The sequence below is a fragment of the Hippoglossus hippoglossus genome, chromosome 14 (genome assembly GCF_009819705.1).
Source record: "Hippoglossus hippoglossus isolate fHipHip1 chromosome 14, fHipHip1.pri, whole genome shotgun sequence".
Classification (NCBI taxonomy): domain Eukaryota; kingdom Metazoa; phylum Chordata; class Actinopteri; order Pleuronectiformes; family Pleuronectidae; genus Hippoglossus; species Hippoglossus hippoglossus.
Window position 1 is genome coordinate 8,814,930 of NC_047164.1, and position 24,063 is coordinate 8,838,992.

The following is a 24,063-nucleotide window of genomic DNA, read 5'->3' on the forward strand; positions in this document are numbered from 1 at the left end:
CATCATACAAATAGTTGCTTATTTATTGTGTCATATCAAACAGGAAAAATGGCACAAAGAGATAACGTCAACTTGAACAGACAATGAACAAACAGAACAAAAATCCTGGTCTTATACTTCCATTCTACAGCTTCTACCGATATTTGGCAAATTTCTTGCTTTTCTCACACCATTAAAGATCCTAATTTAAGCAATAAAGACCTGATGGTCACAGAATTTTACCAGTGGGAAGGGGTTATAAAAACCATGAACCATCTGTTTTGTTCAGATCAAACCCAGATGTGAGAGCACCACTGGATGAGATGTTGTAAAAAAAAAAAAAGAAAAAAGGAAGATAGAAGGTCCCATTTAGAGTCAGATATTCCCTGAGGCAGCGTTCAGCAGTGACGAGATGAAGAAGAGTGAGAGCTCAGCGACGCATCAGTAATACGTGTCAGGCTTTAACATTGTATTGGTACGTTTTCTATTTCGAACATCTTATGTTTATTTTAATTTCATTGTCTTTTAACAACTTAGAATCAAATTGAAAATATGTGTTTCTCACTTTAATATGTTATTCCACTATGTTTTTAATCTTTCAAATCTAACACCAAGTGCTGTAACAAAGTCTGCAAGTGCAGAAACATTAATTATAAAAACATAAATACACCTTTGAGTCAGTGTACGATGTATATGAGTCAAAATGCCATTTTATCATATTTCATGATGCATTTTCCCAGAATGTTTCTCTGCTGAATGTGCCACCATGTACCTGCGTGTCTGTATGTGTGTGTGTGTCTAAGTTTCTCTAATGAACCAGATAAACCAGAGCGTCGCCGATGTCCACGGTGAGGCCGTTGTCAGCCAGAGTGACCCTCTTCTCCTCCAGATTGACGCTGAACACAGATTTACTGGAAATGGGCAGCTTCCCCTTTTCCTCTTGTCCCAGGACGGGCACCTGGCGAGGCCCCAGCAGGGGGTCCTCATACCTCATCAGCTTCACTCTGGACAGGTCTGGTGTAAGAGACGGAGGCACGGAGTCAGACGGATCAGGGGTGAGGAGGGAGAGAGGGAGAATGTTGGACGTGAGACACAGTGGAAGGATGTCCATAACAGACATCAAGCACAGAGGGAAGGTGTTTAAATAAGTTTAAATGAGAAAGGAGAAGAGTGACAGGGATCCAAGCTTATGCACTTTAACATTATTCTGCTTTTTCACATCTGCCGAGTGAGTGGTAAGTGAGTCGAATATAATCTTAATATGACGGAGGGTGGTGGTGCTGTTTGTGCTAATGGAACTTGTAGAAATAATTGCCTTTGGCCTTTTTAACCCTTTAGAGACAACTTGGTTTTGCCCGGTTATAATATAATGTCAACCACTTTTTTATGAGCGGACTAATCAGTAAAAAAAAAGGGAAACATTTCATTGTCACTGCTCGAAGGTCCATGTTACAGTAAAAGCACTGAAGTCACTGCTTTCCTCAGACCCTGTGCACAATGATGGATAGAATTGAAAAGGATGGAGGGAGGACATGGACAGATTCAGCTGTTAAAAGTCTGTTACAGTCATTTGAACCACAGGACGTGTTTTTTTTTGTAAAAGCTAATAAACTTAAATCCAACTGTTGGGAAACATTTTGATCCAAGTTAATATTTTAATCCTCTTTGATTGTAACATTTGTTTTTGTATATTATACATAAAAAAACTATTTTGGTTGCCATCTATAGTAAATGAATTTGTGCTGTTTATCTTACAAACCTTTGAGGAATCTGTTGACCTTGGACAGTCTACGGATGAGGCTGTCTCTGCTGTCCCCCTGCCGGACTTCAACCTTTGTTGAAAACATGCCATTGCAGGGCTGAGGGTTGACCAGGGACACGCACACTCCAGGCTGGGTAGACAAAGGAACAACACAAATGCGCAATTAAATCGTTAGTTTGAATGTGCAACAACCACTGTTATAATCACAAATGATGCACACAGTTGAACAAGCATACAGGAAGAAAAAAATCAAGTGCAAGCATAAAGCAAATATGCAACTGCAGCTAAATGAGATCTTAACGCTGAAATGTGAATGAAAAAGATTGAAGATTAAATTTAATATGCAACAATAGATTGTATAAAGAAATTACAAATGCATTCCCTTAATGCTACGTAAAAAAAGTTATATTAGTGAATGAATAGATAATAGTCATCAATAAATAATCAAGTCATAAAACGTAGAGTGTGAAATCTCACAGTCTGGATAGAAACTGCTCTGAAGTCTGGTGGTGCAGCAGTGATTCTTCTGTATCACTTGCCTGATAGCAGCAGGGTGAACAAGGCTGGAGTGTGTAATGCCTTCGAGTGTCCTTTGGAGGCACCTCGCCGATATCAAGCATAAACCTACACCTGTCTAACACAGACACACACACAAAGTCTGCACAGAAAGAAATTACCTCCGATCTGAAAACACTGAACGGTTTCCCTGGGCAACATTCCTCCTTCACTTTGTCGTCACCCTCAGACGCAAACAGGATGTCGATCTTCTCCAACTATAGAGTATTTGAATCAAAAAAAGATCAGTGACGTTTGAGTATACAGAATAACAAGATTGTAAACAAGAGGAAAACTCTTCCGTCACATTGTATTGAATATACACTGAACAGGCTTGAATTCAACAGTCGAGTTTTTACAGCAGAGGAAAAAAACTAAAACCACATAAAGCACTTCTCTGCTGATCGTTCATAGTAACTGCCACCTCTCAAGCCTGTGGTGTTTCTTTCACAAAAGACAGATTTGGTGTTATTTCTGTGACCATTCGTCTTCTGCTATGATCGTTCAGACACGTGGGAATTGGTGTCAGGCGGGGTATTCGTTTTTTTTTCTCTTTCCTGTGGTTAAATCTGTGCTGGTTTTACAAACTTATCTCGGGGCTTCAGTTTTTGACTGGACTAAGCTCCTGTGCAGACAAAAGAATTAAGGGCTTTCCTGACCAACAGCTGATCTCAGGATTGTGTCAACTTTCTTTGGCAGAATTGGTGAAAAGCTGTAAAATAGAGGTAATTTTGAAGAAAACAAACAGAGACAAGACAAACAGAACTTTGTCAAGTAAACTTCTTCAATTATTGGCACATATTTGGAATGAGTGGCTGCTTGTGGTTATTGTCCAACCTTGATAAATTTTCTATCAATAAAATTCAGACCCCTCAGGTGTGCTTTTGGTTTGGACAGACACCTTTTTTTCCCACAGGGGACAGTCCTCCACCAACTTGGGGTTAATATTTCTTTGGACAGAATCTCCAGAGGATTTACTTTTAGAGCTGACCAGTCAGGGATGAGGGTGTGGGGGACGACACCACCTCATTAGAGAACAGTGTGCTGGTGTGAACATGCACAATAAAAGTTTACACAGAATCCTGCCTGCCTGCCAAAGACAGTAAAATCTTTATGGATGTTTTAATGGCCACCAGAGTGGGTAGGATTTCTCCCTGTGCTGCTGATGGTCAGTCTGACTATGTTGGAGAAAGGTAATAAAACTGTAGATCCAGTGATTTAGTTAGCAGCATGAACTATAGGATGTCCACCTTCACACACAGGCCTTTCACTCATAGGGGATTGGGGGGGATGACTGACAGGGGATGGCAGGTTAACGAGGAGGATGAATCTTTGGTCAATTTGGTTTGAAGGGGATGGCACCCCCCCTCTGGTCTAGCTTCAATGTTGTCAAATTCTCGGACTGGTTTATAACACACCTCCAGAGAATTGGTTAAGTAGACCAGGTTTTCCATCAGAACTGCCCGCTCGTCAAACTCCAGCTCCAGATCCAAAACCCTGGGCCCGTTCTTCTCCAGGTTCTCCTACAGAACACAAACAGAATCACATGAGATGCTGACTTCGCTAATGGACGTTTATTCATATAAATAATCTGAAGTCTCCTGAGAAATGAACAAGAAGTTAACACGTCGAGTTCAAATTTCCTAGGTTTCTAACATGCCAGCAATTTGTAGAATAGGAGGAAAATTGATATTTAATCCACATACTGAAAACATCAGATATAATTCAGTATTATGCAGAATGTCCATTGTTTTGCTGATGTTGCTGCCACAAGATTAAGAAAAAATATCTGAACAAAAGATGCCAAAACAAACCATCAAACAAAAGGAAAGCCTGGGGAGAAAAGCTCAAAGGCTTGAGAGACAAACCACGGTCTGACACAAAGCTCTTCATGACTATTTATTAGTTTCATTCAGTTTGATCACTGTGGAGAAAACAGAAACACCTGAACAAAGCCCTGAGCACCTGGGAATATTAATCGGCATCGACCCTGTGATTTATTAGCAACTTGACCTCAAGTTAATATATAACGGAAACAATAACTACTGTGAGACTTTAAACAAACACCTCAACTAACAGCAATGAGGTTTGCAAAGAAATGTAAATATTTAGAATACAAAGCAGCTAAATTGTGAATGCTGGGAATAAGAATTAACAAAGACGTTAAGAGTTGCGGCCAAGTTGTGGCTTAATAAAAAGACAACCAATATTTTTTTTATTTTTATGAACACTGCAAACAAACAGACTAAGTTAGTAAGAAAAGTGAGTTTTCCATTACTAAACACTTTGCATAGAAATTCTGTAGAAACTGCTGGAGTACTTGATCTGCAGAGTGTAATGATGTTCAAACAGTTTTGACATATTGGCAACAGTTTTGCCATTGTTTGTCACAAAGAGGGGGAAAGAAACAAATGAAAAGAGCCTTTGAAAAACGCAGACTGAAAACAATTCAACGGAACTACCAGAGCAGACTTTAGACTAATCAGAAGCAAAGCTGTGCACAAACACAAAAGATAAGCCACCTCACCGACACATTGTGTAAAGAGCTTCTAGGTCGGTAAACAAACTCAGCTTGAACAGATAAGACATTATGGCACGTGTGTGTAGACGACTGACATTCAATATCCTGAATGTGAAAAAAAAGAAGCTTTATTATGATGCCCGCGCTAGAGGTGGACAGGACGTGCCTTTTGCAAATGATAACCCAGGGTGATGTCACTATTAGGTTTATAGGCTGCTGTTTTGAAGCCTTAAGTTTAGTATTTTGTCCAGCTTGGTTTTATGAAACCGGATGTAACCATATTCAGAGGAGTGGTGGGTGGAGCCTGACTGAGAGCTCGAGGATACTGCATCCCCACCTACACCTGGGACTTGCACGCCCCAAAGCATGGTCATCTATTCTACTCTTAATGGGACCATGAATTACAAAACGAACATCAGACTTGAAACTACACATCGAGAACATAAACCTGTGAAAATATCTACTGATGCTCTACGTCCGTTTTTGTATCCAGTCTATGTTCTTTACACAGACACAAACAAACAGTACCATACTGTCCCCTCCAGCTCCTCCAGACGTACCTTGATCATGGCTACGAAAGGCATCGCTTTCTTCATGTATTTCTTCAGCTCAGGCAGAGCTCCCAACTCGGTGGCTATCACTTTGTTGTCAGGGAGGACGCCATTGTTGCTCTGGACCGAAGCCAAGAAAAAACAATGACAGGAGAAGATGAACAGGAGCAGAGAGAAAGACGTGAACTGGGCAACTGATGAAAAACATGATCATCTAAGACACAATTTTAAGGTATTTCAGTGAATCACTACGCTGTGGACCGCTGTACTTTTGCATACATATTAAATATGCTGGGTATGAATGATGGCTTGTTTGTTTCTCACCTTGTAGTGCTTGCCGAGCAGGGATAAGGCACTGTGCTGCCAAGGAGGGTAGCTCTTGGCTACATAGATGTTGCAGTGAGAGGGCTTGGCTGGGGGCTTGGATTCTCCTTTCTGTTTATATTGAAAAGGAGAATTTCAGATTCATCTCATTCATCCTGATCATCAGGCAAAGCAGCAAACTGTGCGTTTGGCTGAATCAAGGAGCCAGCTGTGGTGCGTGTGCGTGTGCGATCCTCTACGATGAAGACGGGCATCTGTGAACTTATATTACATGACAGCTGTCAAGTCGACTCTATTCCTGAACAGTATGCGTGACTGTGTTCCCATTAATGTTATGTCTATAAATTAAACATTAGGACAATTAGAGAAAGCTGCTTAATAGGCACACACTGTGTTTTGCCTTTACAGCTGACAGTTTTACAGCTTTAAATGTATCAATGTCTGAGGAGCAAAGGAAAGACACACTTTCTCCTCTTTTCTCATCATCCCTCATTTTTGTCTCTGTGGCACCAAAACATTTGCAACAAATAACAGAGGTTGTAAGCATAAGATGTTGCCCTTTTTAAATACTTTCAATATTTGTTTTGCTTTTATCCCTAACCCTCTACAGTCAGTATTGGAGTTCCAACCTGTTAAACAATAAAATACATTTCCTGCTGTGAACACAAAATGGATTCAAGTGTTTTAATGCGCGTCTAAAAGGATTCAGGATGTCATGGTAGAGACAGAGAGTGATAATATCAACCAGAAAGACACTCAGACTTCCACTAAGGCCAGTGTCAACTTCAGAGAAACAAAAATTAAAATTCACAGTGAGTGAATCATTTGGATCTGCCACAAATTTTAATGTTTTTTTTCTCCCTGGCACATGCCTCATCTCTCCACCAAGGTCAGTGCTAATTGGTTCAGTACTTTTTCCAATAATCCTAGTGACAAACAAATAGACACAGTTGAAAACATAATCTCTTCAGTAGAAGCAATATCCACAGCTGCTACATGCTGAAAGAGGAGGTGTGGAGTGATTTCTACACATGTCAGCATGCGTAACACGAGGTGAGAGAAACTGGCGAGGGGATGGGGATACCCCGAGAGCAGAAGTCAGGTAGAACTAATTTTGGTTTAACAAATATTTTTTATGTTGAGTTTTCCAGAGGCAAGTCCCCTCACTTTGTAAGAAGGTGATTGTTTCGTACTTGAAATAGCTGCATTCCTAATCCACTTCAAGGTCAAATCCACACTGTGGAAAGTACTAAATATTCAGGAAATCATTTATCTGAACAGCAAATATGTTATTCAACGAAGCTCGAGCTATTTTTAAACAGGAATAGATTCATTAAGGGATTTGAAATTATTCATATTTGCTAAGAAGAGTGTACACTGTTTCAGACATGACAGAGTGCTGCAGAACCCCAGCTCTATTTTTGGCTGCTGCTTCTTGATATTTTACTGACATTCTCTGCCTCATTTTGCTCCCATCAAACAACAATGAAACTGTTAAACAATACCTGAGAGAGAAAAGACTCCAATATAAGACTGTCTGTGATTTAATTACTACACTTAACACAGCCAGACTTTTCATTAAAACTGTTAAAACAAATGCCATAAATTCCAAATCATTTACATAGTCACTTAAAACAATCCGTTGCAGCAGTAAAGTAGAGTGGGAGTGAAGCATACACATATCGTACCTTGCTTTTTGGAGGAAGCATGTAAGCTTTGAATCTCAGTCGGAGGTCGTGTGCAGTCTCCATCAGGTACTGAGAGGAACGAATCAGAATCTCGTCGACTGGACCTGCTACAGGCCACGATGCCTTCACCAGAGAACCAGTCTATGGGGGGGGAGGCAGAAGGGTATTTGATGAGAGGAAACTTCTGTTGCAGAATTCTAATTTTAAGTAAGTGTTGTAAACAAATACAAAAGTTTGAGGCCCACCAGAGGTAATTAAACAACAAAGCCAGAGGTTCATGCACCTTGATAACAAAAGCGTCCATAGCCAGGTGTAATTATTTTTTTTATAAAACCATAATTTTTTTCAGTGTCTGCATAGGCTACTCACTGTAGCATCTATGTTAGCATCGAACCTAAAGCAGAAACACTTTAACACATGGTTATCTCATATCACATTGTTTAACCTGATCTGTCAGCCTCGGTGCCTCTCTGCGTTGTATGTTAACTTGTGTGTCAACTCGTGTGTGTGTATTAAATGAGTATTGATTTGCTCTGAAAATGTAGTGAATGTTAACTTGTGAGGCACTCGTTCTGTGATGAAGGGTTTGTTTTGTTGGACTATAGTTTAGTTTGTTATTTTCCTTATTTCATTCTACACCTCACCTAGACTCCTTTTGTTAGTTCACTAGGCCTTATGGGTGGCAGCCTGAATCTATTTTGTTACTTATATGAAGGATAGTTTAGTTTAATTAGCAGACAGTTTTCCTTTTGTGTGAAACCGTCAGTCAGGGGAGTAGGGACAAGGTTTAGGAAGAGGGCTTGTTTTTGTGTATTTTATGATTTGGCGTCACCCTCCGCCTCAACCCTTTGTGTCTCATTTTTGTTCACTGTTTTGTTCACTTTTGTTTATATAAATCATTTTGGCACTATTACAATAAAAGGCTGCGTTGCCAGACACCATCCGTGCTGTGTTGCTTCCCTTACTCCGAGACCAAAACTGGGTTGTAAACATAGGTTGTAACACGCACGTTTTCCTTATATCATGCAGGCCTAGTGCCAATCTCTCTGTTTTGTGCACTACTGTGACCAATGAGTGCCTCGGAGCTCTTTAGCTCGCGGTGCTGAACACATGATTGGTGAAAAACACTGGTTGTGGGGCTTTTGTTGTTGCTATGCGACAACTGAAAAGCCCATATACAGAGCAGCAGCGCTCTTTCATATTCATAAATTTTGAGTGTTAAATATATTCTTGGCTCTCTGTGCTGTGGGGAGCGTGAAGCGGTGTGTGTCGTCCTTCCATAGCAAAGAGAGAAATGAGCTCAAAGTGTAAAGACAAACTCCTGGTGGACACAAGCAGGGAAAATGTGTCAGGAGCTATTTCACACAGGTAACTAGCAGTGGGATCAGCACCACTGCATGAAGCGTGTATCCATTTCGCATTGTTGATCCCAGGTGTAATCATGAAATGTTAGTCGACACAAGATGATAAAAACGTCTCCTTTGAGAGTTTCTGTTTTAACTCCGCAAATAGAAGTGAGAGGGGAGAGGATGAAAGCCTCCGTCAGAACACGAAAACAACAGCATGATGCCAAATCCTTATGTATCTCACCTTTCCCAGCAGACCCCAGGTGTATTCACAGAGGTGTGGGCAGATGGGGGCCAGCAGCAGGGTTTGTCTCTCGATGAACTGGAAGACAAGGTCCCTGTGCATTCCCTCAATAGCCAGCTCACGGTACTTATCTTTGGATGCCTGCACACACACACAAAAAACAAACAAACACAAAAAACATATTAAAAAGGTCGTCGTCACTGGTTATTATACGATTCCTAAACTATCCCATACACTGTATTCAATCCAGTGAATGCACCTCATGGTCAGAACGAGCTAGCAGACATGTTGTGCTCCAAATACTGTTTAACTTGTCAATTGAGTATCTATTATGTCATCTCATATCATTGGGATGAAAAGCATGATTGTCTGTCACATGCGAGGATTAATACAAGAGCATTTTTTTTATTTACCTGGAACTCAAAGAAGCCGCTCTTCAGAGCCTCCTTGTACATCATCCTGTCGTAGTGCTGCTCCGTCTTCAAGATGCCTGCATTCATCTCACTAAATAAAAAACGAAGTCCTTTCAATCACTCTGCAAAAACCTAATGTTCCATTCATGTTCCACAAGCTCAGCAAGGTCAGGATCTTCCGGGGGAATCAAAGGTTCGGACTGTCTTCATAACATGAGTGTCAACCGTGTATCTTGGGTTCATTTACAAAAGAATAATAAATTTTCACCTGAGTTTATAAACTCACGCTGCAATGCAACTTGAGGAGAGATTCACTTTACAATACATAAACCGATGTAGCGGACCGGTGTTGAACCCTGACCCTAACTTTCCACTAGTTTGTTGGAATTTCAAAGTTAGAGCTTTCTGACTCTATAGACTAATCCATTGAGTAATAATACAAAAATGTTTCAATTCCAATTTTCCATTCATCACTTATTTATGTTTCTCATGTTTATCCTTTACATTGACTTTGCTAAAGGATGTGAAATTCAGCTCTGCTTCCCCCACCTCCAAGATTTAAACACTGTATATGGCCTCAATTAATGTGAAAATTTGACCTTGATAATTTATGTAAACTATAAATATTGATGCCTGTCAGCTGATACCACCACCTCCCAAATGAATTCCTGCCTCTACCTGGAAAAGACCCGATCGTTGAAGGTGTCAGCGGGTCCCGTCCTCAGGTTGTTCTGGTTGGCAATCATCTCCTTCACCCACTCCACCCACGTGTAGAGACGCAGGATGCCAGCATCTGCCATCGTTTCTACAAAGTTGGCATCTTCCACGGTATCACCGGCATCGGCCAAAGCCAGACGCATACCTGAGAGACGAAATAAAGACGTGTGGCAAACAATGTAAGAGGAGGTTGGAAGAGTACATGCCAGTTTTCAAGTTTGTAGAGATTTTCCATGCAAGTTTTCCCCTACAAATCTGCTTCATTCTCTCCATTGCATTTGTGATTTGCTCAAATTATATATATAAAACCAGCAGTCCTTGATCCTACGATACTGAAATGAGCTTTTCTTTTCTCTTCTGCAAAATCCTTGGACAACCAGGCGAAGTTCACAGACTTAGTTTGAAAACTCCACGGTCTGAAAAACTTAAAATAACCTCGCAGATATGACTCCAAGCTCTTAGACAGGAAGTCAATTAAATAGGTCTATCTGCTGTCAGGCCATAGGGTTCCTTTCCCCCTCGGTGGAACAGCTTCTCGACAGACACATCTATCCATTATTCAGCTCTTTCAGAACATTAAAAAGAATAGAGGGGATAGATCGACTGATGCTTAGATGTACTGAGGGCAGCAGGGATGGATATCAGGGTTAATCGAATTAGAAATGAAATAAGATAACATAAGCTCCCCTCAAACAAAAGGCTTTACTCTGAACTTAGATGTTGAGAAACCAATCCTGCTGCTGTGCATCAATTGTCATTCTTGGTCTTAGAACTCTGTGGAAATCTTGTCTTCCTCTCATGTTCCTATAAATATTTGAGTTCAGAGCGCACACATTTTTCCGCTGGAACTCGTCGTCCCATGGCGAGGCCGACGGTAGCTGCTGCTTTTCAGGAATGACGATTACGCAAATACATGAAAATTCATCACCGATTGGAACATTTCTGTTGCAATAAAGCTGTTGGACATTATCTCGTTTCTCCTGGTTGAGAGATCATATTGAATATATGCGGCCTTACTCGTTATATTTAAAGTACACATAATTACTATACTGAAACTCACTGCTTGCGGCGCACTATATGGGATCTGATGAATAAAATGGTTCATAGCATCCAATAAACACTTCGGTCGTCTTATGAAGACGGGGCATTTTCTAATTATCTTCACCGTGGGATAAAAGATGTTTATGGTATAATCAAACATAATGGCCCGTGCACTATGGAGACTCACTGTAATCACTTCTAAATGTACACCTGATGGGTTTGCGCTCATATTTTTCAGTAAACGTGACAGAAATATAGAAATTGAAAAAAATAATGATGAGAGAGGAAGAGTGAGTAAAAAAAGAAGAAACTCAACACAGGAGACACATATCAAGACAAATCTGAATGTACCATCTGCTGAGAACTTGTCAATGGCTTGGGTGAGTGTGAGGAAGTTTCCAGTTGATTTGGACATCTGGTGAATAGAAAAACAGATGTTAGCCGCCACAGTCTTTCAAGTACGCCCACCCAAGTATAACCGAGTTCATTACGAAGCACAGAGGAATAAAATCATTGAGTCACAGACTGTCTGTGTTTCAATCTACGACAAAGCAAAATGACAAAATGCAAATGAGCAGCACACAGTAATTACATTTTTACAGCTTCAAACACTCATCAATTACTGGCACAAAGGAAGAGTAGTTTCAACAAATATAAATATGTTAATTGTATTATTTATTAATGTTTAAAATATGTAAGTAACTTATTTCTCCTCAGTTTATAACTTTATTTAGAGAAATATATACATTTGTTATAAAACACTCGCCTTTTCAGAGTTAAGGAGCAGATGTCCATTGGCTCTCACTGCTTGTGGCCACTTCCCACTGTAGATGAGAAAGTTCTCATTAGCGCCAGTGTCATCGTCGTTATCATCATCAAGGATGCTGCTCACTTTTTCATCATTACCCTTGTTATTCTGATAGCCGTTCCACAGAAGAGCGAATGCACATTAGAGCTAGGTGATATTTTCAAAATCAATTTTCTAATAGTGATGTGCATCTCAGAGTAACAAACAAGTGTCCAAACCAACTCAGCGCAAGACTGAACACAACAAGTTGAAGTGGAGAGTGAGTCCAAATACTATGTTGATTTGTGAGCTTTGGAGCTGCCTCGAGGTTAAAGCTAAGAAAAGCAGCTACTCACATTAGCGTCACATTTACTGCAGAAACATAAGTCTGCCAAACTACTTCTTTATCAATCAAGATATCACTAACGTAAATACAATCAAAACCTTCATTTACATTTCCTTCCACGTAAAAAGATACTTCCTTTTGATTTTAAGTCACCTTTAAATCACCTTGTGAGTTTTGTTACATGCAACAAATCGAGCCTCTCATTTATTTGCTAGTCTATGAAGTCGGCAAACTCACTTGTCTTTTGGCCACATAGCCACGTGGTTGTACAGGTAATACGACAGGTGGTTGGGAACCAGGTCTTTGCCAGACACACGGACGTCCACAGGGTACCAATACTCAAACTCCCTCCTCAGCCTCTGCAGATGCTCTTTGGGGATGTCAGTCTTGGGGAACGGAGACGTCTTGAAGAAGATGAAGTCCCACACCTCTCTGGTCATTTGCTGTGGCCTGTGAGAGATAACACGAATAAATGAAAGGAAAGAGAATGGTCAAGGTTAAAATGGGTGGGGGGGTGTAATGGGCTGCAGTGAGGTGAGAAGTAATTAAAAGCTTTGTTATGCTCTTTTTTTTTGTCATGCAGTGTCATTTCTTCTCTCCATTTTATCTCAGTGCTGAGAAGGGGAAATGAGTTTGCTTAAATGAAAGCTGAGCTAGGAACTGATAAAAAAAAAAAAAAATGTAGCATTCATCATTGAGTGTATGTTTTATTTATATATTATATATTTTTTTAACTTAATGGATGAATCAACTTATAAAATGTCTAACAGGCAGCATCTGTCAGTTGAAATTATTTAGTTCCGTTATTTAATCTGAGTCATTTCTCCCCAAGGTGAAACACGTCTGTGGATGTTTGACGGCAGGAAAAGGTTAAAAATATTAAAAAGAGCATCAGTTAGGGACTATGCATGTTTATTTTGGTGTGTGTGTGTTTGTCCGTACTTGATGCCCAGTGGTGAGGCTCCCTGTCCGTTGAGCACGCCTCCCTGAAGAAGGTGGGCTACAGTGTAGTAAGCCATGTAGATGGTGGAGTCCGATAGTGACTCAATAAGCCAATGCTCGTCCCAAGGAAGCCGCGTTCCTATGGTAACCAGGAGACGTGCACACGCACACATGATCATGAGAAAAGCGAGTCAAAAATTATGAAGAGCAATTATTGCCTGCATTGTATTGACACAATCTTTTGTTGTATTGGCCGCCCTGTAAAAGCTGGTTACATGCTAGTGCCAAGAAAAACAGCCACACAATGGAATAAATCCTGGGATTTATTGGATAATCCTTGGCAAACAAGCTGTGAGAAAAATCTTCATTGTCAAATAAACTAAACCAAAACACATGTGGCAAACCTGTTGTTTTTACAGACAACGGCGACTTGTTTTTCTCTTTCACTAAATTATATTTTGACTTTTTTGTTTTAGGGCTAAGAAAGTGAGAGAAACTAGAGAGATACCATTTAGAGCTTTTACCTGCTTCCAATGGTTAAAAACTCAAACTTACTGCATGCTTGAGGAGTCATTAACATTTACAAGCAGCATGGGCCAAGATTAAATATAAATTTCAGATCAAAATGAAATGAATGCACTTACTCACAGATTTTAATTGAAACAAAGGTAACTGTCTTTGCGTGAGTTACAAAAGAAAGTGTACAGATCCCACATAGACAATTAAAGACATATTATTTTCATTATTTATTTTCATATTGTTATGTTTAAATTATTCTATAGTTTTACAATAATACAGTGGCTCTAGGATTTTTCTGTCTGGAAAAAAAGCCTCTTAAACTTCTGTGATCACATTGATCAAAACACACATTTGATTTGCATCTCTGCATTTGAGCTTTCTGCGTACGAGAAATATTTGTGCATTGAAAAGTATTTTTTGCTTCTACAATTCAGACAGAAATGAAAGGAATCTTCACAACCGCTGTGCTGCAATCAAATCTCTGAGCGTCCTATCAGCCTGTTCATGTGTAATGCTGGTTGGAAAGTTTGTGCCACACATTCTGAAAGTGTGAGGGGAAATTTCTACAGTAGTTCAGAGCAAGGATAGACTGTGCTGCACTGTCCTGTACTGTGCTGTGCTGTGCTGTGCGCCAGCTGGCATTCAGTCCTCATCTATTCCTGTAGAAGGAGAGAGGCGGACTGTTGCTATGTGCTTTATCATCAGTCCTCTGTCTCCATCTACAGACAATAAGACAACCACAAGAGGACTGTGGCTCCTGATCCTCTTTGGCACAAGATATAACATTGCTTTTTAGGGACATGAAGACAAAAACCGCAAATTAAATCTAAGTTGTATAGATCGCTCACATTAACATTCACTGGAGACCTGACTCGGTGGATGAAAGCACTTACCCAGACCGTAGGTACGAGAGCAGGCGTGCTCCTGGAGCCAGGCCAGAGTTGCCTCAAAGTTTTTCCTGGTCTCGTCACAAAATCTAAACGTGCACAAATTACACTTGTATTAAACAACAACACACGAGGAGGCAGTTGTTTGTATTTCAGACAAATTATAGCTTCTATAGACATTATTGTTTTACACATTACAGTTTCTAGACTCTCCCATGAACACTGGTCACCGACTTACGTTTCCAAAGATTTGAGTGCTTCGCCGGCCTTCTGCTTCCACTCAGCATCTCCATAGTCCAAATACCTGAAAGACACATAACATTTTTTTGTCATGAACTTATGTAACAAAGATACAGCCTCATAAGAAAAATGAAAAATCATTGAATTCACCTCCACTCGACTAGTGTTTATAAAGACCAATATGCGGCTTCATAGCTGTAAAATTATTTCTTGCCATTACTAATGAACACACTCAATTGTATAATCAGATTCCTATGATCAGAATACTTACCACTGGTCACAGAGAGCGACGACACACACATCAGCTGAACGTGACATCACCTGTTTTTCGGGCTCCATGTAGATCATGGCATCGCCCTGTGATAGATTAACACAGAGGCAACATCATTAAAATGAATGTAAATTCAACATGGACAAAAGAAAGCTCCATGCACAATCAAAGATAAAGCCAGGGCTCAAATTTGTCCTGCCACATGTAACGTGATGCTTTATTTTTAGGACTAGAATGTCTTACCCTCTCCACCAGCATCTTCTGAATGGGCTTCTTGACATCTTGGACCTTCTGCCCCTTGTAGCCATCGACCAGCATTATCTAGGACAAGAACACAGAAGTATATCATTTCTACTGATGCATTTCATTCACAATTCTTGCACCTCTGCAGTTTGTTCTTCAATCACAAATGATCATAAACGACTCAGTGGGAAGACACATACTCATTACACACACATATGTGCTCTGCTGGATATGGTGCTGCATCGCCCCCTGCAGATTGTGCCTACACTTATGTTCTGATCTCTTTCACATTTACAGTCTTGTGACAGGGAAAGCAGATTCATTTGTAAATTTTAAAATGAACTATGTCATAATAATTTGACAGTATAAAAGGGGGGCTTAGAAAAAGATGGAATGTAAGAGCGCTGAGGCCCATCTGTGTGTGTATCTTGTACTGATTCAGGATGCTCTCAAACAACCAAACTGTGTGAGAGCAACACATGACTATCAGCCGGCCAATGAATAATTGATTGTTGCCTCAAGGTGTGAATCACTTGGTTTGTGTCTGGGAGATAAATCTTCAAACTTCAAACCTTCAGTTAAATCCACATGGGGTTTGCAGGGGAGCTGGATTTCTGCTGACCTATGTAGACATTTTGTTTTGCTTGTAAACCTTGTGAAGTCGACTCACCCCTTCATAAAACCCTTTCAGGTAGACTTTCTCCTTCGCCTCAGCCAACTTCTCTTTGTCATTCTGGCTCTGGATCTTCAGCTCATCACACACCAGTGGAGCTGAGAGGTTCCCATAGCCAGGAATCTCTATGATGGGGATCTGGTGTGTGCACACATCAAAAAAATACAGTTTAAGGTTTCTGAATTTCTATTCACATTTATGTCTTTTAACTAGAACTGATGGGTTCAATGCAACCAGAAGGAAATCAGACCGACTTCAGCTGATCAGCTTACCGGCTCAAAAGGCAACACCATCTTGTCCTCGATTCCATACTTCTCCCGTAGAGCCTTTTTAGGAATACAAGCATGAACAGCATTAATACAATTCCAAATCTAAATCCACATAGTTCATTCATCAGGAATTTAATCTACCACAATTTCTCAATCTCTTCAAATGTTTAATAATCTTGGTTTTCAAAATGCATTATAAATTATAAACCTGTTTTCTTTTATTGAGTCATCTTAGACAACATATAAATCACACACAAAAATTCCAGACCCGACACAAAACCCAAACCTGAGCTTACACAGACATGCATAGGTTCAGTTTTCAGTGTTTCTTGGTAGCTAACTTAATCTGCGGTATCAAGAAAACCTGGATGGCAGAGATTTAGTTAAATGTCTGTAACCTCACCTGTTTTTTCTTGATGTCCCTGAGAGCAGCGATGTCATCAGGAGCGTCTGAGGGGACACTGGTAACAATCCCAGTACCTAAGGGAGACAGACAGACATGTATTTATGCAAATCAGGAAGTTAAGTTTCCCTGTGATACTTTAAAACTACCTTATACAAATTAAAAGCTATAAAAATTTTCATTTCTACTTTTCTACAGCTGCTGAGCTGCAGTGGGCAGGGGGTTATTTCCAATTCACCCTCACTCATTGCTTTCCATGTCCCAGACTGTATGGCACCTCAATGAAATGTTGCCATTTTAACTTGTTCATTCCGAAACTCTTTCCTCTTACATCTCGAAAACAATCCAATAAGTCAAGGAAGAATGAGGGATCAAGCCCTGTGCATCAAGTATTACCTACAGCAACAGGAGCTGGAATAAATTATATATTTGATGCATTTAAAGAGCATTTTCTTGAACCTTTTGACAACTGTCAAATCAGCATAACATCCGTCTCCTCAAGGGGATTCTGACTGCTCTGAGCAAAATTGACAAATAATCCTTTCAACAGCCAGGGCATAATGTGACATTATTCTGCCTTTCAAAACCTTTTAAAAATAAATCTAACAACACAACCTCTCTTGATGAATTTATCTCTTCACTATCAGTATATTCACAATTCCTTGACTCGTACCTTTGTCCTCCTTGATGGTAAGCATGGGCAGAGCGTAGATAATCTTGTAGGAGGTCAGAGGTGCACTCAGGGCACAGCCAAGGATATCCTACACAGAGGCAAAAAAGATTGAGTGATTGAAAATAGGTAGAACAGACGCACCCGCAATAACTTTGGTTAGAAAAAATGAGAAAATTAGTCAGAAAATGAGTACCTGTCCCAGTATTTCCATGACCACGGGCACCACTCCGTTCTCTTTGGTGAAGCCCTGGTAAGACATGTTCCTGGCAGATCTACTGGTGCAGATGAAAATGTCTCCGTTGGTCGTCTCACAGGCGATATACTTCATGTCGGGTCTCACCCAGCAGTTGGTCTGACCGAACATGGTCTCTGGTCTCAGAGTGGCAGCCACCAGGAAGATGTTTTTCCCTTTCATGCCGCTGCGGGGAGGAGAGCATCGACACTTTAACTTCAGCATCACATCTAGACTTAGTGGTATTGTATTTATCAGTATCAGAAACATACTTAAGTGCATGTACAACTTGTTCTTTCCAACCTGAATTATTGGTAATAAGAGCTGTGTTTGTAATTTGTCACCTGCTGTAAAAGACTTTAGACTTGAATTTTGCTGTGTACGGCTCCACCATCTTCATCTTGACGAGAGTGTACTCCTGAGGTCCAACTCCCTGCAGGTGAGGATGAAATGTTATTATTACATTTTCCTAATATTGTATTCAAAATTTCATTATGAGGAATTTTCTTCATCCACAATAATCAGCCAGAACAAGCCAAAAAAAGTATTCATATAAAATACAATGCCTATGATGAGAGAAGTAGTGTGGTGAACTGTGATAAAATTGTGGGAGCTCAGTCTCTTTTAATGTTCTCTATAGGATCCAGAATTGATCGTATAAGCATATCACAGTTTGTATTTTCTCAACTAATATTTCATTGAGCCAGATGAGTGTACCTCGCCTGTCTGCCGGTCATGATCCATGCAGGGCTGCCCGTCCTTGGGGGAGTAGATGGTGTACCTGCGGAGGAGTCAAACAAGGTGATATTTACAACTAAAAGAAAATGTAATCCCGCAAAAAATAAATGAAACTGCTGGAGACCAAAAGGAGAATGTTAAGGTCAGTTATCTATCTACCACATTAAGACAAGTGCTATACAAATAAACTTTCCATGCCTTACTCAATTAAACCAAATGACACTGGCACATTGTCCCAGGCAATACGATTCAATGATGGTGACAGCAACTAAGATAAAAGTGTTCCTAATTTTCTCAGTGTTCACTATTTCACTGGAAGAATGGCGCTATAATGCAGGTAAAACAAAAAAAACTCTAAATGATATTACAAACCTCTAGAACAATCTCACCTTTTGCCAAACTTGATCTTCTTTCTCTCCTTCAGTGTGATGAACTGCCACCTGACGAAAGAGTCGTAGAAGGGGTTCACATCTGTGGTGATGAATGAACGCCTCCAGTCCACCTGTGACACGATAACACGTAAACACAATTCAGGTACAATCTATTTAATTCAATTCACGATCTTATTATCCTGAAGGCTAATAAAGCCTGGCGAATACATATAAGGCATCAAAAAACATGACTATGTGCACGTCAAGGCCGCTGTGTAGTGTGGGCCTTTTAATACAGCTGTGGAAATAATTAAGCACCATTTTATTCCATGAGGAAAAAAAAAAAAAAAAAAAAAGGTAAATCAAAGCACAGATTTATGTATTCTGTTGAATAAAGGGTCAGACACAGGCAGATACAGAAACAGTAAGACAGCTGTTTGCTTGAATTAGATGAATATATTTAGTTACCTTGACACCCATCATTTTGAGGTCTTTAACAGCCAGAGGAGGGAAGTAGTCCAGCCAGTGATCAGCATTGGCAAACCCGGGGATCTCCTGGTCCCTCAGGCCCAAAGATCTCATAATGTCCCACTGGTAAGCAGAGGTTCCAGCTTTGGCAACTGCTTTACTCTATAAGAGGAAAGAGACAGGGTGGTAATATTATATTAAAAAAAAGGGAAGCATGTGGATGAAAAAAGTTCAATGTGGATAAGAGAGTAAGAATAATGCATGAGCAAGAGACATGTTCTAAACATTAAGTCCTATATGTTTATGGGACTTTATGGGATTCGATCACATCCTGCTTTCAAATGAAAATACCCAGATTATTTTTAAGGAACAGATTATCTACTCCACTGCATATCGTTTAAAATGCCATCAATCTGGTCCCTCGGATCACTGACCTTCTTGCCCTTTGCTTTGTCCTTGATGATGAATTCATCAGATGTCTCTGGCTTCTCCTTCTCTTCTTCATCCTCGTCTGGAAACTGCGGAGGGTTTCCGTACAGCTCCATCTCTCTCTTCAGCTTGTCTGCACAGGCCTGGTGGAAATGATATTGAAGTTGAAAAGCAGAAGGAAGAAAAAGGTGTGTGTGTGTGTGTGTCATGGATAGGGAATAATCAGGTACATTTTTTGAATATCAATATAAATTTGAATATAACTTAAAGTACAGTGCTGGTTAAATGAATACCACTTGTCTTTTGTTTGCATTAATTGTGCAAGAACATTAAAAAAGGCAGCAGTTGTTTTTTGTGGAATGCAAAGTGGGAAGATTATGACGGTTGTGCACGTGTCCTAAAACAATTGATTGTTTATTGTTGTTACAAGGGAATGCTGACAATTGGCATTCCTAAAATTTCACAACACTTCAGTAATGATCGGAGAGAAAAAAGAAAGACCTACTTTTATTGGCATTCCTGTGCAGTGCAGCCCAAATGGGAAAAGGCATTTTTTCCCTTTCAGAGACTGATAACCAACACCAAACTGCAAGAAAAAAAATGAACAGCAGCAAGTCAGAGACCAGTGATCATAGTTTGATATCTGCATTTCAAGCATCTGTCATACAAAGTTAATTTGAACGCTTCCTGCTATTGTTTGCAAACTCACCTCACACTTTGACAAGCTGAACGTATGGCCAAGGTGCAACCGGCCGTTCATGTACGGGTAGGGGAAGGTGACAAAGTACTTGTTTTTGCTGGAAGAAAGAAAGAAAAACAATGTTTGAGAACGACATCTTAGGAATCATCGCTGATCTTTCATCTGTCGGGAAGATGATATTTTTATCTGCGTTTGCCAGTTAGCAGGATTACCAGGGAAATTAGGTGGAAGGATGAGGCATTGGTCAGGGAAGAAACTTTTTTGGAGGAAATCCAGATTGATATTGTGAGATAGGGCACTTTTTGACATCTTCACCAATTTCCTAGGGAATGGATTCATGGATCTTGATCTATCAGTGTGTGTAATTTGGTGTGGTTTAATTGAATGTAAGGGGACTGAAGGTATGCACGCTACTGGGTGCCATTCTGGTTTTAATATTTATACCGGCCGATATCAGTATTGCCCCCAAATCAGTCAGGCTCTACTACATAACCACAGTAATAGAAAAGCTTTTAAGGATTTGTTGCAGTCACAGTTGTATCAGATCAGTTCAAGGAAGATATTCCCAAGTGCAACCGTCTATATGAAATGCTTCCCTCAGAATTCGTCTCACAGTTGAATACGAGACAACACCTGGTTCAAGTGTGTAAAAGGAAGTAAAACTCCTCTGTAATCAAACCGGTTTCTTCCTCACGACATTTCACTCACTGATTACTTTCCCCAACTGTTGAGGGCGCATCCTGATCAAATGTCTTCTCCCTCTCCCACTTCTCCTGGATGTCAAGCTCGATCTTCCTCAAGAAGTCCAACTTAGCTCTTCCTTTCCGCTCCTGCAATAAAAAAAAAAATAACCAGAGACGAGAGTTCATCAGGGGAAAGATACGGTGCGATGATTGCTGCAAGATAACTCAACACACATGCCATGACAAAGAAAATAAATAAATAAATCACATTTTAATGGACATGTTAATACACGATAATACAGATTAATATACGGGGACGGAATAATAACAATAACAGTTGATAACAGCTGCTACTTCTCGTCCAGCTGGGTCAGATGCATTTCTGCAGTTGGCTCGACTAGCTCAACTAGCTTGTTAGCTAACTCAGCTAACAGCTACAGTAACTTAACACACTGATATAACGTATCCACTTCCGCTAAAAGCAGCATGTACCACTTTCTGCACGTTGTAAATAAGGACTCGAACCTACCGTCATTTTGACCTAAGTAACCAGCAGGTTATGACTCGGTTGTTTGAACAGCACAACTAGTTTTTCAGTCTGACAGGCTGAACACACGCCGCCGGTGCCTGGCTGACGACACCAAAAGGAGCACATTCTCGCGGGGTTTTCTGGGAACTGTAGTCCGCTCAACTTTACGGGCGTCGCGTCGCACAGCGTTCAACAAACAAACAAAAAAAACGATTCTCGCGATATTGCGTTTACGAACACGTTTTTTAATTGAACACACAACCGCACAGTCGCTTATGCGATTATAACGAAACGTGCGTGACTGAGGAAACACGTGAGGGCAACGCGCGCGTCGTCAGGGGGCCCGCGTTACGACAGCTCGCCTTGTGTTGCCATCGTGCCGTAAAGCGCGTTGTCCCGACCTGCCAGTGAAGAGACCCGAAGGCCTGGAAGCTTTTAAATTCATAGACGATGAGAGCAGCCTCGTCTACACGCACCTCCGTGTTATAGACAGCGTCGTAGTCCTCCTCACGATGATCATAGAGAATGTGGAAGCTTTGAAGTCGTGGCTGGCAAAACTCCTGGAGCCAATGTGAGTGTTGAAGCCGAATGACATTTAGCTCGCATGCTACGTAGCCACCGGCGGCGGGGGGGGGGGGGTTAGCTTAGCTAGCTAGCCGGGCATCAATGGAGGCTTTGGCGAGGAGCTGATGGCAGATTCTTTACACGAGTTAGCGGGCAGCCTGTATACGCTAGCGGGCCATTTTTTTCCTATCAAGCAAAGAAATGAAACGTGCAGCTTGTTTGCTTGTGTCTTTGTTATTTCAGCTCAGTTGTGGACGTAGTTGACTCAGGATCATGTCACTTTATCACATCCCTGCAGCGAACAGATTCACTCACTAATAGCTAACAGTTCACTGTGTTGATTTCAATTTAGCTTGAGCGAGTTATTGCTTAAAATGAGTGGTGCTACCATTTAAAATAAATTAAATAAGCAAGACTTGGTCCCTCTTGAAGTTACTATAGTATTTTTACTCCCTAATATAAACACTTCAAATGGTGGATGAGTTATGGACGCAGTTGTTGCACAAATGTCGCACACAAATGCACAGATGTGTGTTTTTAAGACGTGTGTAGTAACCCTCGTGCATTGGTAAACAGGTCCTGCAGTAGCAGATGACACACACTGACTCGTGTTTCTGGATGTGCTGCCTTTGCTGCTGCACTTTCTGTGACTTTGTGCTTCACGTGGTGCAGTTGGTTGAATATTGACGCTTTGACATCGTTATGGTTGTGTCTTCTCCATTTATGATTAACTTGCCCATTTGTAGCAGAGCCTCTGGGGGGGTGGGGAGCCTTATTTGCAGCCCTTGCATTTGTGTCCCATTTCAGTTGCTAATTTTGTGACTGGGCAGGTTTTTGTCTGATCCCTGTTTTTTTTATATGTTAATTTATAAGGTGTTGGTTGGATGTGAAGGTATGGGGGTCAGCTTCATCTGAATTAGGAGATAGTAGTTATGTAGTCAGTTATATGTTGGTTTTTACCAGTCTGAAGTGCTTGCCTAGGGCTATTTGTGTTTGTGGTGTATGTGATATGTATTAGCCCCCCCACTTGCAGGCCTTGTTTGGACATCTGATAGCACAGGTTTTGTTAGGATGGTTAAAATGGTTTGCAGCAGTGATGAGCTCTGTATGCATCGTTAGGGGCTTGGCGCTAACAATGATTCGGTGAATTCACAAAAATTCTACAAGCACAAATAGTTGGAAGCTGGCACATGTTACATTTGGTTTAATAATACAATTGAATTAAACATTTTTTACTCTATGAAATGTTCCCTTTTGCATTGCATCACAGAATCGAGATACTGGTTTGCTGATTCTGACAAGACACTTTACTCTGCAGATGTGATGCTGACCCGTCTGCGTTAGCCAACTATGTCGTGGCTCTGGTGAAAAAGGACAAACCGGAGAAGGAGCTGAAAGCACTTTGCGCTGATCAGCTTGACGTCTTCCTACAAAAAGGTATGAGCTCCACACAAAGCCTTTCTGCTTGTGTTATTAAAAGCAGCATGCAGTGTGGACCCCTCGCTCTTTCTTGTGGCCCCATGTAGTTTATGTAATGTCAATATCTTTTATCTTTCTTAGATAACTTAAACAAATTGAAGTGACACGTGTCAGCCATTTCATCAAAATACAAAATGTTGCTTGAAACAGAACTGTTCAAATTACCTTAGAGAGCAAAATATAGCTCATTAAGCATCGTCATACTAAGCCAGTATGACACTGTTGTTTGCAACAATGACATCATATTAATGGATCAGGTTTTTCAATAGTTAAATGGTCAAAGTGCACAATAACTTAAACTATTATTTGAAATTTAATTCTTAACCATGAGCCTAAGTTATGTATTCAGAGAGGCATAAACTGGACATCCCTACTCTCTACCTCTTGTGGCTCCCCAATATGGCCACTAGAGGGCAAGTGCTGAAAGTACTCTCACTGAAAGAAGCATCAACTTTCCTTGCATGGATTATATAATT

General features: G+C 40.6%; 2 protein-coding genes across 4 annotated transcripts in view; one reads left to right on the forward strand and one right to left on the reverse strand.

Moving 5' to 3' along the window:
- LOC117773884 (leucine--tRNA ligase, cytoplasmic-like) lies at window positions 1-21,948 on the reverse strand. The gene is made up of 32 exons (XM_034605705.1): window positions 21,545-21,948; window positions 21,041-21,162; window positions 20,342-20,429; window positions 20,138-20,218; window positions 19,638-19,775; window positions 19,204-19,365; window positions 18,754-18,866; window positions 18,344-18,407; window positions 17,971-18,059; window positions 17,588-17,813; window positions 17,395-17,482; window positions 16,722-16,798; window positions 16,322-16,375; window positions 16,047-16,187; window positions 15,377-15,454; window positions 15,134-15,219; window positions 14,861-14,926; window positions 14,629-14,711; window positions 13,217-13,355; window positions 12,512-12,724; window positions 11,908-11,965; window positions 11,493-11,556; window positions 10,062-10,245; window positions 9,384-9,474; window positions 8,971-9,111; window positions 7,381-7,521; window positions 5,693-5,803; window positions 5,378-5,488; window positions 3,715-3,819; window positions 2,419-2,514; window positions 1,739-1,871; window positions 1-993 (listed from the first exon to the last, which is right to left on the reverse strand). The coding sequence occupies exons 1-32, from the start codon at window positions 21,548-21,550 to the stop codon at window positions 788-790; spliced, it is 3,555 nt and encodes a 1,184-aa protein (XP_034461596.1). The 5' UTR covers window positions 21,551-21,948; the 3' UTR covers window positions 1-787.
- The window catches only part of rbm27 (RNA binding motif protein 27), a 15,931-nt gene continuing 13,789 nt past the window's right edge, over window positions 21,922-24,063 (forward strand). For all 3 annotated transcript variants that reach the window (XM_034605706.1, XM_034605707.1, XM_034605708.1), the window contains exons 1-2: window positions 21,922-22,115; window positions 23,427-23,545. In XM_034605706.1, coding sequence (XP_034461597.1) covers window positions 22,057-22,115; window positions 23,427-23,545 — 178 coding nt within the window. In that variant the 5' untranslated portion in view covers window positions 21,922-22,056. The remainder of the gene's footprint in view (window positions 22,116-23,426; window positions 23,546-24,063) is intronic.

Coding starts and splice junctions, on each gene's coding strand:
- LOC117773884 (XM_034605705.1), bottom strand. Junction 20,430..21,040: donor ACAGTTGGGGAAAGTAATCA/GTGAGTGAAATG, acceptor TCTTTCTTCCAG/CAAAAACAAGTACTTTGTCA. Junction 20,219..20,341: donor TCAGCTTGTCAAAGTGTGAG/GTGAGTTTGCAA, acceptor TTTTTCTTGCAG/TTTGGTGTTGGTTATCAGTC.